General features: G+C 37.3%; 2 protein-coding genes across 2 annotated transcripts; both read left to right on the top strand.

The window, feature by feature from the left end:
• Positions 1-214: 214 nt before the first annotated feature.
• On the top strand, positions 215-15,276 carry LOC117392820 (nuclear receptor coactivator 7). The gene is made up of 17 exons (XM_033990975.2): positions 215-684; positions 1,128-1,290; positions 3,264-3,415; positions 5,986-6,053; positions 6,142-6,249; positions 6,342-6,410; positions 6,571-6,696; positions 7,054-7,238; positions 7,771-7,925; positions 8,186-8,767; positions 8,849-9,020; positions 11,917-12,061; positions 12,429-12,551; positions 12,675-12,827; positions 12,912-13,007; positions 13,215-13,288; positions 13,724-15,276. Exons 2-17 carry the CDS (start codon positions 1,253-1,255, stop codon positions 13,857-13,859), a joined length of 2,382 nt encoding a protein of 793 aa, XP_033846866.1. The 5' UTR covers positions 215-684; positions 1,128-1,252; the 3' UTR covers positions 13,860-15,276.
• Positions 15,277-16,380: 1,104 nt separating this feature from the next.
• On the top strand, positions 16,381-17,656 carry LOC117392494 (adenosine 5'-monophosphoramidase HINT3-like). The gene is made up of 5 exons (XM_033990588.2): positions 16,381-16,530; positions 16,758-16,875; positions 17,110-17,179; positions 17,264-17,387; positions 17,518-17,656. The coding sequence occupies exons 1-5, from the start codon at positions 16,462-16,464 to the stop codon at positions 17,587-17,589; spliced, it is 453 nt and encodes a 150-aa protein (XP_033846479.1). The 5' UTR covers positions 16,381-16,461; the 3' UTR covers positions 17,590-17,656.
• The last annotated feature ends 1,933 nt before the right edge of the window (positions 17,657-19,589 follow it).

The raw sequence follows: 19,589 nt of genomic DNA on the forward strand, positions 1-19,589 counted from the left end.
TCAGCTAGTCTAGGTAGAAACATATATAGAAGATATAAGGCCTGAATTCTATCTATAAAGGAGCGGTGTAAACAAATTAAGTGTATTTTATTAATGGCTATACGGTGAAAAAAATAAGTTAGTGAAACCACTAAAGCCACTTTGTATTTGCATGTGTGTTTTCATAGAAATTGACACCAGAGGGCAGCCTAAGGGAGCGGCTCCAATTTGATGTTCATTTGTTCAAGAAGGATGCACTTGAGGTATGAGAAAAACACATCCCTAAACCATCATTGAGTCATCGTCAATTTTGCAGAAAAACATAATTTTATAGCATTTTTTATTCCGCTAGAGAAAAGGATGTGGCATAGCTACAGATAGAACCGAGCTTTCCAGAAACAGTGCCGGGGTAATATGCGTAAAATCTCCACCAGGTGGCTATTGTCTTGTAAACAAAGTAGCTAGCTAGTGTGTGCTGAAGGCTGTCGTCAAATCAGCTGAAACAGTGGACCTTGATCGGTGTATATGTACTGCGTTTAGACAGTGGAGTTAGTGAATCTCCTCTTAGCATAAGTAGCTAATCCATCTGTTTTACCCGTGTCTGGTTTGGACGTGGACTGAGCATTGAGCTGAAGGAGGATCTTTGCTACTGAGCAGAGCAGACTGACTGCTACATGCGAGAAGATGTAGCATGTAGGCTATAAGGTAAAGGGCTCTTTTGACATTTCTGTCTTATAAAATATCTGTGGGGTTTTAGACAGAAAATACATAAATCGGAAATTTAAATGTTTTGCAACCTTTCGTTTGTTTGTTTTTTATTTCGATCCTATATTTTGCTACGGTGGCTATGTACGCATGCACGCAACACACTCTTGACCCAAAACATACATTTAAATGTGTAGTGTAGCCTTGTGACATAACATACCACATGTGCTAAAGTGTTAGATGTGCGATGCAGTGGTGTGTATTTTCCATACTGTTGGGCAGCCGATGTTAGATCATGAGTGAGTTGAGATAGTGAGGCTTTCAGCGTCCTCAACTTGCCTTGTCAAAGCTTCGCCATGCGTAATACGCCTTTAGCTGCGTCAGTCTGTTGTTGAATAAAATACCAAGGACAATACAATTATATACACATTTCCTTCATACAGGGCGAGGACAAAATAGTGTGAGACATAAGCTGATTGTCTTAGAGTTGTTTGCCGGGCCTGGACTAGAGCGTGTGGATGTTTGCATGGCCGTGCAAGCCCAAGTGCACATTTAGCCCCCTGGCCAGATGGAGAAGATCGAGAGGAAGCCAGGGTATTTTGCAAGGTATGTGACAACACAATACATTTTTATTACGTAGTTTGTTTCTTTTCTCAAAAACTAAATCTACCAGGAAAGTACTAAACCTTCATTATACATTCAGTCCACTATCCTTTAAAATATTGATACTCTTAATTAGGTTATATTGTCTTCACCAAAGCTTTGCTCTAATGGTTCGATAAATGCATAAGCATCAAATTTCCTGAGACTGATATCATATTGCCTTGGGGTCTAATAACCGGGCATGTCCAGTATATTGATGATGAATTTCAACATGTCACACATCCTGTGTCGTTAAAAGCGAGTGCTTCTGCTACTATGAGTAGCTAATACTTTTTCAAGGTAGAAATAATTCTTGTTTTCTGACCACAGCCATCTTGCCTTCAGAAAGGTATTATAATTTAAGGAAAAATGCTGTCCCATCATCTAGCAATTAGTCATGAGAAAATCTATTGGAAAATCTATTGGTTTAAACTGAGCAAGACGGTGTTTAAAGAGTGCAAGAGGGAGTTTTTAAAGGGTGCAAACGAGTGGGTGAGAGAGTTGCAGATTGGGTGATTAGTTATGTTTTGATTTGTGTGATTTTAATGTCTTTCTTATTCTGTAAAGCACTTTGAATTACCTTGTGTACAAATTGTGCTATACAAATAAACTTGCCTTGCCTTGCCTTTAATTCAAGTTTTATTATTTACCTTGTCACAAGCCAGCAATTTGGGTACTACATGTTCTATTCTCATCTGGTAACATACTCAGATGCACCCTTTTGGTTTTGGCATAAATACATGTCAGGAAGCGAAGTGGACCTCAGCTCCAGCTCACACATGCTCCCCCTGCTCCCTTTATCACCATGTGTTCACTGCTTTCCGGACAATTGGAGCACAACATTTTGAAGCTCATTATATAAGGCCAAACACTGCTGTGTCATTTGGGTGTTTTTACAAATGCAATGTGACTGAGAAATGTAGCAGATTGAAACATGGTTTTCTCACACCGCTGTCAAAATATTTTATTAAGGTATGTATGCAAGACTGTTTCCATTTAGAATAAAGTTGCTATTAGAATTTGAAGGGCTATGGGTTCAAACTTCAGAGAGAGAGAGTCCAGATTCTTGCAAACCGCCCTGCAGGAGGACGTCGTGTCTCTGTGAATTCCTGAGTTGTGCACCAGATGTGAGTGTCCTAGGTTTCAGTGGGAGTGTCTGTCTGCAGTCTTATCGACCTGCTCCAACATTTCCATTAACCACTTCAACATTAAAGGTGCCTCTGTTTTCTCTCCCTTTATTCTACTTTGGCCTGGAGCAAAAATCCTCTGCACCAAGACATTATAGATGGTCTCTTGTCATTATCTTTCTCCAACAAACCCACACTTAAAGCTTCACCGACTATTGACTTCATATAGTAGATCCATTATCCTTAAGTGCTCCACTTTTGTTGAGCTGTCCAGAACTGCATTGCGGTAGTACCCCTCAGTGTACCCCAAAAAAGTCTGAACTGGAATTGCTGTTACATAATATCTAAACTATCAATGATTAATGCTGGAGCAAGCATTTAGAGCTGATGCAAGAAAGCTAAAGTGAACATAACAGTAAATCACACACTATAATGACAAGAACTGACTTTAATGAGGCTGACATGACAGTGATGTATCATTTATACAGTTTATAACCATTCTGTTGTATTATACTGTCCAAGTTAGTTCAAGTTAGTGAGCCATTTAAAGTAATTTATGTGGTGTAAAAACTATGTAGGTTCAGTGAAGAAGACCTGATTTCTTAGGTCAGGAGGTCAGACATTGCACATGCTTATCTGGAGACAATGCTTGTTTAGTCTAGAAATTGAGTTGTGTTTTTGCTAGTTTGGCAATTTTACATTGGCTGAAATTTGTCACCCCTTGAGTTGTCAACTGTCATTGAGTAATTGTTGAAAGAAATTCTCGATCATCTGTGTTTGATTTAATTTATTTTTCTGGATTTGAAACAGACTGAAGAGGCGTAAGCAACTCAAACAGCTGGAGAAAACTGTTAATGACCAGACGCCGTCCATCATTTCCTGTCCTGATATGACCAATGGCACAGACCAAAACAACATGACAGAACCACACAGGATATCCGAAAAGCCACCAGGATGCTCAAGTAAGTCTCACTCTTGTATAATGAAGCAATGTTTATTAATAACTATTCTTTACTCACCCAAGATGCTTACCCATTTTTTGTACTAATTAGAGCGTGTGGAAGCTTTGCAGGGATATACAAAATGTATCCAATTTCATTGTATACACATTTCTGTAATAGATGATATTCTAAAGTATGGGAGATTGATCTACTCTAAAATAAAGGAATTTGAACTTTGTGAAGAAATTTGGTCAATTTGTAGTTTTAATTTACACAATTTTACAATGTATTTGTACTTGTGTTGTAATATGATTCCCCACTTGTTCCACCAAACAAAGCAGTCTAATTATTGACTGTCTGTCATACATTCAGTAAGCAGACAGCTGCACAAACTGTCTATGCTGTTCATTATTGTCGACTATAACTATATTGGATGCAGTCACAATACAATAGTGGCTCAAACTAGAATTGTTTGATGGAATACACTGTGGTCCTCTTGTGCTCCTTTGCTATTGCTTTTCTGTTGCACAGAAAAGCAATAGCAAAGCTCAATGTGTAAGAGACATTGAACTATTTTCTTTTCTGTTTGTAGAAATAATACTGGCTCTTATCAAGTATAAAGGTCACATTGTGGAGTAATTTAAGATTAAAGCTGCAAGTGGTGATGAGAGCCTTTGCTACCATGCACCATGTGCACGTCCCTCCCATGTGCAGCCATGGACTTGTGTCCGCCACAGACTCGTGACTGCCTCTTAATCACGACCTATGGTGTAATTGACTTTTTCAACTGGAGTGACCTAAATAATGTCAGTTTAGTATCAGTTTCCAATCATTTTCGTTCTATGAATCATAGATGCAAAGTATGTATGTAACTCTCATTATACTAGTGGGGTTCATGGCTTTGAATCAGGTGTAATGAGGCTATAGTGCAACTGGCTTTTTCAGTTAAATTGACCTAAATAATGTTTGTATAAAAACTTTGCATAAAGTAATTTTTGTCACTATATAGATTTAGTGAGTCCAATATTAAATAATCGATGTAAAGAATATGATGTTGGTCCAATTGTTTTTGCATTTTATGGTAAATACAATTAATCCTCCAGGTTTTATAATGATAAATAATAATTTATACATTTTATATATATATTGTAAGGGGTTCTATAGTCAACATTGGTTATGTGCTCATTACTCTTTAGTAAGTACCAGTTTTAGTTAGTAGTCATTTTAGCTCCTGTATCAAAGAAATAGGAAATGTATCGAAGAAACGGGAAATGAAGACCATTTTTGATGGCATGTTACACAGAAATCTTAATGAATATCCCAGAAAAATGGATAACTATTGATCATCAACATTTCTAGATGTGGCATGCGGGGTGTGAGCTAATTTTAATCAACAACCTAGATTTCATATAAATGTATGTCAAAATAGTGGGAGAAATGCCATCCAACATGGCCCGACTTCCTGTTTGATGTATAGTATTGCTCCACTTATGTTTTAGGGTTGTCCTCATGTAGCCCATCACTCCTAAAAGTTTCATTGGCCTAAGACAAAGTACATGTGCCTCCCATCCCATGGGGTCACTTAAAAGGTGGCGCTGTAGAGCTAATATGTAGAAAATTCCTCCTCCAATGCTCTCCATGTAAGTGAGTTGCACTCTGACTTAACTCAAGGAAACTTAATTGTCATGACAATATTTTACAAAGTTTCACAAATTAATGTCAACGCAATTTCTTTCTCCCTATTGTAAACTTTGTGCATTCCTGTGGGTGGCACTCTAGCATCAATCATGGTGTTTGACATATTACTGTAATTAGTTGCCGCCATTGTATAACTGAATAAAATTTGAACACAGTCGGACTAAGCATGTGTGTATAAGAATTTTTAAAATGTTTTTTTAGGATTCTTTTCGCCCCTGCTGGCCAACCATGAAAAATGCCCCCTATCGATAATATAATTATTTGCATCTTCTCATGCATAGATTTTAATCCCCAAGTTTTGCACAAATCAAATATTGTTGATATTTTATGTCTATGATTGGGGGACTATAGTGTACACTTTTTATATGATCCATATGTCCATTATATTTAGGCTGACAAGTCTTAAAAAAACAGGAAATGAAGGTGTTCGCTGGCATGCTACACAAAAACCATAAAGAATATCGGTAGGGGGCGCTAACACGCCCACTCCCCTATATAATTTTTACTAAATTTGAAACTATTCCGACCAACTCCCAAGGAGTAGTACGTGAAAATATCACGTGTCAAAACCCTGACAGTTTGTGTTTTACCATTAAGTTTCTACATTGCTACAGTTTTTTTGTTTTTTGTTTTTTGGCTATGTTCCTATCTCATAATGCAGTTTTTTTTTTTTCTGTGTGGAGGTGCTGACTCACTGTTTTAAAAAATTGAATGGCCTTATGATACAAATGGGCCTTTTGCCAACTTTTGGCGCAATAATAATAAACTAATCAGGAACAATGCCCCTCACAAGTTACTTTGTTACTGACTCAGGCCAATAACAGCCATTTTAACTAACGGTATGTTAAAACCCCATTTTGTTCATAATGAAGCAACTGTATTTAATTCTGTAGATGGTGGCAGTAAAAGTAATGAGTCGAAGTGGGAGAAGAGACGGCCTCCTGGTACCGTAGAGTTTATTGTAAGTATAGCACAAGAACAATATGGCATCCTTTAGAGAAATTGTATAAATAAAATATGAACATATCACAAACACTTCTTTGTTGCAGGTTGGACCAAATGATTCACTAAACAGTATTGCTCTCAAGTTTAACATCACACCAAACAAACTGGTCCAGTTAAATAAGCTGTTCTCCCGTAGTGTTTATCCTGGCCAGGTATGTATTGCATTAGCATCAGATTAAAAGCCACTGTTGAACATCCTTATCCATCCTGCTGAATTTGGGTTATTGGTATTCTACCAAAACAGAAACTGTTTGTTCCTGATCTGAGCCAATCGGACCAAAACTCATCAAATGGCTTAACTGAAAACTCACAAGTAAGTCAAACTTGAATAATTGCATCACAAAGAATATCTAAAAAATTCTATATGAATAACTGCATACTCGAAGACTAAGGATTTTGTTGTTTTGAACAAATGACATTCCCATTATCTAATTGTACATGTTGAATGAACTAACATCTGATTGGTCTTATAGGATGGCCTCACAGACTGCAGGACGGTCAAGTCCATCCAACGAGAACTCTCACCCAATTCAGAGGATGACAGTCCTGCGACTGTTAAATTTATCAAAATGAGCTGCAAATATTTCACAGATGGCATGGTACGAATTAACTGTATAAATTATACTCCATCGTAAGGTTGTCAAGAAATCAATACTGAGATACTAATTGATACTCAAACTAGTATTGAAGCTAGATAATTACCGGTATTTGAACATATGTCGATACTGAATTAAATCACATAAATAGGACAAAATTACACCTTCCCAGAATAATTAAATGGTCTTGAACTACCGGTATATCACAAGTATTATAAGACCACAAGGTAATATTAAAGAAACTGGCATCATGTAATCAAGCCTTTTCCTTAGTATCATAATCAAATGTGAAATTTTGTGGTGACAACAACACTTTTTCTCTATCATATTTAAATTACATCAAGACTCTTGTTTTGGTAGGGAGTGGTGGGCGGTGTCCTGATTGTTACCCCCAACAACATCATGTTCGATCCTCATAAGTCGGACCCCCTGGTGATTGAGCACGGCTGTGAGGAGTACGGTCTGATCTGCCCCATGGAGGAGGTGGTCTCTGTGGCCCTGTACAACGATGTGTCCCGTATGAGGCTGAAGGATGTCCTGCCATCGTAAGGGACACAACTGGAATCTTTTGTCCTATTTGTTGTATAACTTTCTCATGGTTCTTGTTTCACCTTACTTTATTTTACAATTTTGCGTTTTACAAGAGACTAGGCAAGGGCAATATTTTCTTTTTTTGTGTGCATTGTCTTATTGACGATAAACGAATAATATTTTTGCAGTCCATCGGAAATGTGCAACCTAAAACATGCTTGTAAATGAAGGTTCAAGTAAAATGCAAAAAGGTGAATGGGTTGTGTAACCAAAATAGTGCAAAAATATGCCCTCACTCTTGTTTGGAAGATTTTGAGGTTTGTTTGTTTTTTGGCACCTTGAATAATTTAGCATCTCTTTAAAACCACATTTTATTTCTGTGGATTATATATTACCAACCTCGTCTGTATTTTATAGTTGCCATCATCTTGCGTTGTTTTTAAGTTGATCCATTTTTAAATTTCAGTTGAATTTCTGTTTTTCTGTTCCTCATTTGTTTGCCACCATCTTGTGCCGTGTGCTGTGTGGTGCTGCGTGACCTGATAGGGACCGACCTGAGGATCTTTGTCCCGTATACAGGCCTGGGGAATGGGAGCAGCTTCCTTCAGAACGGGACTTGAACCCCTTTAGTCGCTACGAAGCTCAGAATCCAAAAAGACCTATTGTTTTGGATGACATCGATTCAACCCTATCAGAAACTGGTGTGTAACTAACTACAAAGCTGGTTAATTCTTTATAATAATAATTACATTTTAATTAGCCTTAATAAAGCATGAATAAACACGTAATTCATAATGAACAAATGGTTTATTAATAATTCAGGTTTACTATGTACTTAACTAAGGGTTTGGGTCATTACTAAGCCAAAGTTACATTAAATGGTTATTACAAAGAGGTACCCAAAACTAGTATTATTTCAGTTTACATTATACAATTTTAATTTGATTTTGTTTTGGATCAGTTTGTACAATAGGAGATCAAACTGAGAAGACTCCATCGGATGAAGGATTCACAGAGTTGGATCCTACTGTAAATGGGAGCATTGAGGACGGAGAAGGGACATCAATAACTCTAAACACTGGCAAAGACCAGATTGAGCCCCGAGGACAGATCACCACAACAGCCCAGGACAAACCAGTGCATTGTGGAACCAAGGGAAAGTTGGATGAAGAAGAAGATGAGGGAGTTGCCCAGAACAGCTCTGTTGAGGATGGATCAGTACAATCTTTATCAGAGACTCTAAAAAAGGCCGCAACATCTCAGAGTGAACAGGTTACTGAAGCCAAAAATGCCAAATCCGTGGACCATGAAAAGCTAGATTCTGTGAAGGAAGTTGAAGAGAATATGACAGACCAAAAAACTGTTACCACTGAAGGGGAACTGTCAAATCCTCAAGAAATTAGTCTAAACTCAAAAAGAACAGAGGAAGTTGCAGGCAGACCAGCAGAAGGAAATGAACTCAGTGAGGAGGAGAAACGGAAGAAAAACTATGAGGCAGAGGTGAAATCGTGGCTTCTACAGAGGATGCAGGCCCCAATTGAAGGTCCAGATTATGTAATCCAAGAAAATGATATACTCAGCACATTATAGGAACATACAGTAACTGTCTCTGAATCTGTTCTAGGCATGCTTCTGTCATCGGAGGAGAAGAGTAAAAATCCACCCATGTTTCTGTGCTTTAAAGTTGGAAAGCCAATGAGGAAGTCCTTTACCAGTGGGTTAACTTCAAGCCCTGCCCATACATCGGGAGGTTGGGGTAGACAACCAGAATACTGGTTTGCTGTGCCTCAAGAAAGGTATATAAACTAACTGTGTAACCTTTTTGGCCACCTGCTGGTCTCCATGAGGAGTTGTTGCTTTGCTTGAAATGTTCCACAGTAGGCATTACATTTAATCTATCTCCACTGAGACAAGCAGGTGACACTATCAGGCCAACTTACAAGACAGATCTGTGGAGCTCCCTTACAATGAGAATACACTTTTTTAGTAATAAAAACACCTGTACTTTAATAAATGCAAGCTAGATAAATTTAATCCCATACTGTGGAAGCTTCCAGGCAAAGTAATAACATCTCAAAAGTTACATTTATTTACTTATTAATGTGATTAGGACAATGCGTGCTAATGAACAGACATGACACAACATGTATGTAAATACACCAGATTATAACCAAAGGCTAATTTCCATCCGTTGTCTCAGGGCTGGGGTCACAAAAGGGCTAAAATAAAAATTGCACACTCCACTCATTGTACAGATCCACTCATTGCACAGATCTATTAATTGCACATTACACTCATTGCACAGTTCCCATTATTGCACATTACACTCATTACAGTTCCTATTGTTGTACCATCCAAAATATTGCACCTTGCACTCATTGGACAATTCCCATTATTGCACCATACACAATATTGCATATTCCATTCTTTGCACAGTCTCCATTATTTCAGTCAGTTTGGCCACCCATTCAAGACAGTTATATTTTATACCCACCCCCGTTATATTTTGCCCATACATACAAATATGTCAAAATTAAATCACATGTTAAAATCACATTGCCACTATAAATGAGTGTATGTTTGGTTTGACCATAACCATTTGAGCTTTAAATGAACTGTACATGAGAATGAAAGAGAGAATGTCCCATTCTCTCCAGGAGACTATTCCACAGGCTCCCACCTTGGACAGATAATACATTCTGACCAAAGGTGGTCCATCTGTGGGAGATCAATAGGGCACCTCTGGTGGTGGCTCGTGTGATCCTTGCTAAATTGTCTTTAACAACATGGTAAACCTTAAAAGAGCTTGCCTAATTTATACGGTCCTACACTCCCTCGTACCACCACTGTTAAAGGAGTACATTAAATATAAACTCCAACAGTCTATGCTTTTTCAGAACATGACAGTGGTGGTGGGAAATGTTTTTTTATGAAGTATTTTTAGGCCTCTTTTATAGACGGTTTGAATGTTTTTAAGTGTTGTGGGGCAGGCAAGAGACCAATTAGTTAATAGATAACACTGGTCAACACTAAATTTATTGTCTAAGATTTAGCTGATTTAGGATCATTTTGATGTGCTGAATCCAAAAATCACATTGGTTTTGCGCAATCAAGTCAACGTTCTGAACTAAGCTACATATTTGTTTTTGGACACTTTTGTTTACATGTATGAGTATTTTCACATCATATGATGCAAAATTCTGTTATATTTCTCGCTATAAACAAATTCTGAAGATTTTGCATGTGCCAACTTATGACTAATCGTTTTTTTTTTTATATTACAAGCGAATGAAATGGCTTCGACTAGAAGATCTTGCAAAAATAAGCCTGACATATTCTGCTACATCTGCAGTGAATACACCAATGTTCCTAACAGGAATCAAGTCACAAGTTTCATAAAGCGTGCTTACCATGCTTATTTTGGTATTAAACTTGGTGACCAAGATGAAGCTTGGGTGCCACACATGGCATCATCATGCACCGAGTATCTGCGTCAGTGGACTAAAGGCAAGAAGAGTTGTCTGAAGTTTGGAATTCCCATGGTTTGGAGGGAGCCGACATCAATAGCTACTTCTGGGATATTGATGTGACTGGGATCAACAGAAAGGACCGAAGCAGCCTCAAGTATCCTGACAGTGAATCAGCACGTCGTCCTGTAGCTCACTGTGATGAAATTCCAGTACCTGTCTTTGTAGAAGTTCCTGACATCAGTGACAAAGATTCCTCCAGTGTGGTTTAATGATGACGCTCCACATCCTTTTTCCCAAAAGGAGCTAAATGTTCAGGTTTCCTGAGAATCTGGGATCACTGAGTGATGAGCAGGTGGAGAGATTCCATCAGGACATAAAAGAGATGGAGACCAGGTATCAGGGACGCTGGGATGCAGTCATGATGGCTGATTACTGTTGGACTCTGAAGAGAGACATCCCTGCTGCTGAGCATTCAAGGGGTTCATAAAAACAGAAGTTCATGTCCTGAATTTTGCACAGTGATAACGTAACGTTCCAATTTACATGTACTTACCTTTATCAATTAACATAACGCAACATTTAATTAATACATTCTGTTAAAAAACTATTTTTTATCTCCTAAAACATTTTTTGAATGAGAAATATTAAAGAAAATCAACTGATAATGTCACAAAATTGTAATCAATTTAGTCAGAAGATTGGATTTTTCAAAATCAAATTAGCATAAAAACCTGACCTGACTGAGAAAAATGGATATCATTTTTGGATTCAGCGGTGCAAAATGGTCCTAATTCAGTTGAAAAAACACAGACAACTTTCAAAAATGTTTTTTTTGTAACCCAGTGTATTTATAGATGTAGAAATAAGTTTTAGCAGCACTCATTTTGAAGGACGATGTTGCATCTAGGATAACTTCAAGGTATTTCAATTCTGGGACCAGATCATGTTCTACTGTTAAAGACATTTGATTCAGTTTGACGTTTTGAGAAGTGCATGCAGACTGTTTTTGTGGTGTTTAAGAGGCACGAGCCCTTAAGCCAGTTCTGCACAGACGATTAAGCAGCTGTGACATCAGCAGCTTGCTGAACGGTTTTGGCTTGAGTGTAGATGATTGCATCATCTGCAGATCTTGCGGTCCAAAACTATATATTGATATGAACTCATAATTTGTCTATTTGGGATCATTACTAAAATATTAATCTCTCTGTATTTTATTTTACAGGGTAGACCACTTGTACTCATTCTTTGTACAGTGGTCTGATGTCTATGGTAAAGAGGCCCGGGAGCAGGGCTTTGTTTTGGTGGAGAAGGATGAACTGGACATGATTGACAACTTCTTTGGTGACCCTGCTTCTTGTAGCTGGGAGGTGAGTTAATTTGCAATACTAAACTGGAACATATCCTTTATTCGTCATTTTGCCTACTACAGACTCAAGTCTGTAGTAGGCAAGTATTAACCAGTAAGTATTAACCACTAATCTGAACAGAGAGCCAAATCACATTTAGATGTATTTTCACATAACGCACAATTATTATTTTTTTTACAAATTGAGTGCACATAACTATGCGATTGTTCAATAAAATATACTTTGCTGCTCTACATTGGCTTTTACATTGTTACTTTCACTACTGCTGCATCAATTTCTGTTTGTACGACAATGCATCCTTCATAATTTAACCCAATGTACCATGTAGAATTGCAAATAGTATTTTTACATTTAATTTCTTTTCTAGATAATCACCATTAATGAGGCCAAGCGTAGGCAGAGTTTTGGAAGCTGCGATGCAGACTCAGTGGACGTGCTGCCTTTGCTCACCGACAGCAGTGACCTTTTGGAAGACACCCACATTGAGAAAGTAGGTCTTTTTATCCCTGCTGAGAAATATATGAATATTATGACAAACAGTTATTGACTGGAAGGTGCAGAAAGAGATAACCAGGTTACGCCAGAACTTAAACCTGATAATTCTACTCTCCAGCTCGCCTGTCGATTACCGGCCCGGGTGCAAGGCTACCCCTGGAGACTGGCCTATAGCACTGTGAAACATGGCACAAGCCTCAAGACCCTGTACAGAAGCCTACTGGATGTGGACAGTCCTGTGTTACTAGTGATCAAAGACATGGATCACCAAGTAAGCACTGGAAAAATGTTTACTGTTGCTTACTGGTTTAAAAGAGGCAAATAAATGTAACTTTGAATCATTATTTTTCTTCAGATATTTGGAGCTTTTTCAACACATCCATTTAGAGTCACTGAAAGCTTCTATGGTACTGGAGAAACATTCCTCTACAGCTTTTGTCCTGAAATAAAGGTTTGTACATGTTTCCTTATAAAATGAAACAACTCGTATCAATACAAAAGGGATACACTGGGAATTGCAGTATGACCATGAATATGATCATTTGTATCAATATTGCTGCTGTCAGAGCATCTTCAAAACTACATCACTTGTTGTAAATATTTGTGATATGATAATGGATGACTTGCTTGAGAATTTTCAAATCATACATTTTTTCAGGTGTATCGCTGGACTGGAGAGAACTCTTACTTCGTTAAAGGGAATATCGACTCCCTGCAGATGGGAGGGGGAAGGTATGTACAAGTCAACAATTAAAGGTGCACTATGTAACTTTCTAGATGGAGGGTCTGTCACCAGCTTTTCTCCACGGATATGTTATTGCTTTGTCTGGAATGTTCCACAGTAGAGCATTAAAACTTGTCCCTCTCCATGGAGACAAGCTGGTGATGCCCAAGGCCAAGGTACAGGTCACATGTGTGGAGAAGTCACCCCACTCAGATTTATCTAATTACATGGATTCTTACTGTAAGATAAATGAGTCGACAGCCATACAGTGGAGCATTACAGGCAATGCAAAAACATCCATAGACATATAATTAAATAACATCTCTATGTTAGCCAATTCCTCACCTGAAAAGTTGCATAGTCCATCTTTAAATTTGCACAGGAAATATGTTACTGTATCAAACCCTACAAGTTAGATTGACTGGCTCCTCTCTTCTTTCTAGTGGGCAGCTTGGTCTATGGCTGGATGCTGAACTGTACCGGGGCACGACCACTAAGTGTGCAACATTTAACAACCCACCCCTCTCTGCTCAGCAAGACTTCAACATCCACAGCCTGGAGGTCTGGACTTTTGAGTAGCATCAATACAGGTCCTACCCATGAGCTTGAACATCACTGGATCTATTCTTTACCACAAGGAGCCAACCTCATTATCCCAAAATACTCCTGCTATTCTGTGAAAGAATTTGACTGGGTAAGTGTAGGCTTGTGCATTTTGAAAGGTAAGATGATTCAGGATTTAGCCTAATGAGCCTAACCTACAGGCAAATTGAGATTTTTGGATTGTGCTGTTTAACAGATGTGAGAAAATGAATTTGTCCTCACATTGTATTGACTGCCTTAACTTTCACCACTAGTTGTCCCAGCATGCAGACTGCCTTATTATTTACCTATTAAAAGATAACCATTCTTTAGGGCCAAAAGGAAAACACTGAGGCCAGTCTGCTTTTGTTACTGATGAGGGTAAAGTCTTTGTAAATACCAAATTATAAATAAGCTGTTCAACAAGCTGTGTGTTCATGTATAGACACTATTGTTTATATAATTTGTATGTTTAAAATGTACAGAATTGATATTCAATCTCAAAGGTTGGAGAGGTGCATTGCTTTTCTTTACTACACAACAAATTCAGAACTTGAAACTCTGAGCATTTGCATCCAATTAGTTTGATATTGTTTACATTAGAATCCTCCCTTTTAAGGGTCTTTATGTTCCTCTAAAGGCGTTGGGGGCATCCAGAGTATCTAAGCAGATTGTTAATGATGACTGAGTTGCAAATTTGCTCACATTTTATAATCTTCAAGTTTTTATTTTGATTAGATTGTATTTTTACATTCCGTTTTTACAAAGAGTGTTCAGTTTTTATGGTCTTTCTTTATGAAAATGTGAATTCCATTTAGATTTTGAACTAGTTGGCGCAGCACAAGCAGCACTACACTTGAATATTAATTAATCATAATTCCACTTTATCTTTCCATTGTTCCAAGCTGCAGCCAGTTTTAGATTTATTGACTCACTTTGCACTAAAGGGGTTTATTGACTGTTCCTTACTGAAGCCCTTGATATAAAGTATTTTTGTTAAATTATTTTCACTCAATATTGGTCACTATAACACAATGGAAACACAACCACACCTTGGTTTATTGAGTTTATTTCAAAGGGATGTTATTTCATGGGACGTTTTAAAATAAAGGCCCAAAGGCTTTTATTTTATGCCACAAAGCTAGAACTTATTTTAAAGGGATATTTACGGAAACTTTGTGTGCATGAAAACAACAATGCAAATGTCCAATACCATTATCATACATGCCATAATATTTACTCATTACTTCATGTTAAACTGATCTTCGTTGTTGTGGCTGTTAAATGTTGTGACTGTGAATGCTTTCAAAGTATTAGCTGTAAATCCATAATTGGTGTGATTTATCACCGAGAATCTATTTATTGTGTGTTACTGCAACCACATTTAAGCCAAATAAATGGTAAATATAACTCATTATGTGTCGCTGTATTCACTTTTACTCAGCGTTACTGAGTTTTTAATCTATCCCTACCCCTGATAGTTGGGGGAGACAGTGACTTCTATTAGTGTTCACTGTTCATATTCACACTGATGTTCATACAGCGGATACAACTAACTATGAGTAGCCAGCAAGTGTCCTTTACTTTGCTGTTTCTATGTACGACCTCCTTCCTACATGTCTCCTCTCCGTGGTCATCATTTTATTGTAATGTATGTATTCAAGTGTGTTTGTTGTGATGGGGTGTTCTTGACTCCTAAACATCCCCAGCGCCCCCTACTGACAACAAGGATATAACAGGAACAAGTAAACAATGGCAATTACAGAGATACTGCATTACATTTAAAACCACCTGGTGTTTTTGTTTTTTTTTTTTCTTCATGTTAGCACCGAAGACCACCGAAACGTAGCATGTCATTTTGCCTAAATAAAGGAGTTTTACTGTGAGTCAAAGAGAGCCTCGGATCCCCTTCTGTTTTTTTCTAGTCTATTACCTTCTGGATCATCCAAGAGGACCTGCCTAACAGTATTTGATTTGGCCCATGAACGCACTCATCCTTCATGTTTAGTGTTAGACCAAAGCCTCACACCCGCAGGGAGTGTTGATGTCATCAGCTGATACTTTGCAGTGATATCACCCTGCCAGAAAAGTTTTAAGAAAAAAAATAAAAATAAATTTTTATATATATATATATATATAATTTTTATTTTTTTAAATAATAATACAAAATGGACTCAAACAACATTTTCAGGAGTCTGTGATCAATACGAGTGACCGTGGTCCTGATTAGAAGTTTGATTTTCAACAAAAAGGTGAGCGTGACTGAAAAACTGTTGGCAAATGCTAGCTAGCTTGTGACTGTAATGTGAGAGGAACTTGTTACAGTACGAATCTGTTTTAGTTCCAACTATATCAGTGTTTTGCGGTCAGATTATGTTAAAATAAAATCAGATTAAAGGCACACAGAGCCCCAAAGTGAGCACAACCCCCAGTTAGCGTCACACCGCCAGGTATTGTCGATGACATCAGCTGCGAAGTAGGAAGTACATTGGAAACCAATCGAAACAAATACACTGGGGAAACTTTAAACTTGTGTAATAGTTAGAAACATTCACTGCAAATAGAAGGTTATGAATTGTATTGATTATCGGCATATTAAATGGATGAAGATTGTATTTTCTGCATAATATCAAAAGGCGAAGACAAAGAAACAGAAATTCTTAAACAGGTAATTCTCTCTATTAGCCTACCCTCCGCTCATTCATTCATTCATACATTCTCAATTTACACTCATGGCCAAACTCTTATTTGCAGGTAATAATAACTAATAAGTAACTAAAATTTGACTTTATTATAGATCCATTGTTGTAATAAATGAGTAGATGAGTTCAATGACCACCTGAAGTCTGTTTATTAGACAGTATTAAAAGTTGGTCACTTTTGTTTTTTTTACAGGATGAAGAACTGATGTGTTTCCGAGACATTAATCCTGCTGCCCCCCATCACTACCTTATTATACCCAAAGTACATATTGTCAGCTGTCTATGTTTACAATGGTATCACCACAGTCTTGGTATGGCTCCTTCTTCTTTATTCTAAGGCAATTAGTTTTAAATAAGTGGAATGTTCTCAAAATATATACCTTGAAATAAATAGGCTTGTTGTTCTGCTTAGCAACTACCCACTATTACTTAAGTTCTTCTATCTGTTACTTACTTCCCACATTGTTATCGATCGGAAGCAAAAACAACTAAGCCTAATTTTATATTTTTGACTTGGAAAATAACCCTTGTGTTTTAACATTCAGTTGAGAGAATGGCTGAAATGGGCAAAGCTGTTTTACTAGAACAAGGGGTTAGTGACATGACAGACATTAAGTAAGTAAGCAAATAAAGTAATCCTCAAAACTGTATTTTCAAATAACAGAAACTGAAACTACAGTATTGGTAATGTTCTTGCAGGCTTGGTTTTCATATACCGCCATACACTTCAGTGAATCACCTCCATCTTCATGTAGTCGCTCCCACAGAGCATATTTCACACTATTTACGTTATAAATTCACCCCTGGCGAACGATTTGTGGAGGTAAGAAAAAAACACCTCAAGTGTATTTTTATAGGCAGGTTTGCAAATTAACAGAAAATGGTCCATCTGTTGGGCAACTACTATTTATATTAATAATTATACAAGTCTAATGTTTTTTCTTTTTTGGTAGGTTGACTATTTTCAGAAAATTCTGCGCAACAGCCAGCCTCATAGTGAATTACACAGCTGCTGCCCTCTCTGAAGAACTACACAATATTGATGAAGACAAATGCTAGAATCATGCAAAGGTTGTGATTATACTCAGGGCAAGAACATTAAATGTAGTAATGCAATATTTCCATGCATAATTTGTAAGATTTAAACTTTTAAACCTAATTATAATGACTTCATTAAGTATAGTAGTATTGCGTATAGTATTTACAATATATATTCTTTGATTCCATATTTATTTCATTTCTGCACAGGGATATTTTTCATCTTAGGATAAAACTTACTAACATCTACATATTGCCCACCAAAAAACAAAGATTGGCCTAACTAACATGATGTGTATGTGTCATTGTAGTCAGCTGTATGAAGGGGACTTAAAAGTACAATAAATGTGAATATGTAAATTTAAAGATAAAAAGAGACCAATGCACTTTTGTGATAAGTGATTATCTATAGTAGAATTTTATCTACAGGTTCAATACATTTAATAAATAATAAAACCACCTTATCCAGCAGATAGTTTGCGAGGAAATCTGGAAACATTCATCAGGGTGTTTGGCAAATGTAAGAGAACACTTGAATGTCACACACGGAATGCTTGTGTCATCCATTGCTCTATTTTCAGCTACACCCCCACTTTACAGTATTTTTTAATGGAGCCTCATGTAGCAATTGTGGGAAACAATTGTAAGTTTTGTGAAATAGCAAACAACCAGACCGATACAGAGGTCTTAATGAGTGTAAGTAGCTAGAATTCGAAGTTCATTTATCAAAGTTATGTTAAGCCATTTGTCACTATAAACGATCTCGGCAGGACTGCGAGATGGTATGTTTTTGTGACTTGAAGCCAGGGGACACTCATCACTACCTCATAATTTCAAAGACGCGTATTGACAATTGTATGAAACTGCAAGCTGACCACATTAAACTTGGTGAGGCTTGAGTTTAAACGTTCCTTGCTTGTTGTCAGTAATTTCACATGACCATCTATTCCTCAATTCTTATGTGTTTACAGTGGGGGAAAAAATGAAAGACATGGGGATGAGGATGCTACAAATGAACAAAATGTCAGATTTAGATGATTCAGGTAGGCTGATTGTATTTTGCAGTAATCTAGGGTGTACTTCAGGTTTTTTTTTACAGTAGTATTGACCATCTTGAATGCTGTAGAATGGGGTTTCATGTACCTCCATTCTCATGAGTGCCTCACCTCCACTTTCATGCTTAGGGGTCCAGTCAGTCAAATCCACAATGGATGGTGCATGGACAAATTCACAAGTCCATGCACCACTATGGGCCACAGTCTCACTGGTTCATCACTTTAAGTATAGCTCACACATGCTGAACAATATTTACAAAACACAATAGATTAATAATATACTCTGTATGTCATTAAAGACTGGTCTACTTTATGCAGGCCAGCCAGAGTTTAATTTCATCCCTAGTTTGTGGGGACACCATCTCTTGATTTTTGAGTGTGAAGGATCAGGAAAATATAACCTGTCTGAGAAATTATAATGATGCGTAATGGGAGTGTCTGGTCCAGTATCTGTTTTGGTCCCCCAACTCATGACACCAATGCAAAAGTTCTCCACTAACTGATTTACAAGTTGAGCCTAATTGTATGTCTACTATGAATATTATAATTATTTGTTTTAGGTAGACTATGTGCTTTCTGAAGCTGAAGACGCATGGAAAAGTACAATAAAATTTTATACAGCTGTCACTGCACACAGTACACATATTATACAATATAATGCCAGCATTCCCTCCATGTATTTAGGAATACATTTGATATCTAAGATTTATGTGTCTATACTGAGGTTGATACATTTTGAATTGAATTTTTATTTGAAATAATTGTGTCTTATACCTAATGTCTATTTTCTCAACTGTAAACTACTGGCATATGTTTTAAAATGTGCACATAATATAATACATTTCCTGAACATTTGCACCACTTGATGTCACTCTAGGGCTAAGCTAACGTGTATGTTTCGTGGTAAAAGGATTCTTTGGTATTCATATCTA

This window comes from Periophthalmus magnuspinnatus, chromosome 24, assembly GCF_009829125.3.
Source record: "Periophthalmus magnuspinnatus isolate fPerMag1 chromosome 24, fPerMag1.2.pri, whole genome shotgun sequence".
Lineage (NCBI taxonomy): Eukaryota > Metazoa > Chordata > Actinopteri > Gobiiformes > Gobiidae > Periophthalmus > Periophthalmus magnuspinnatus.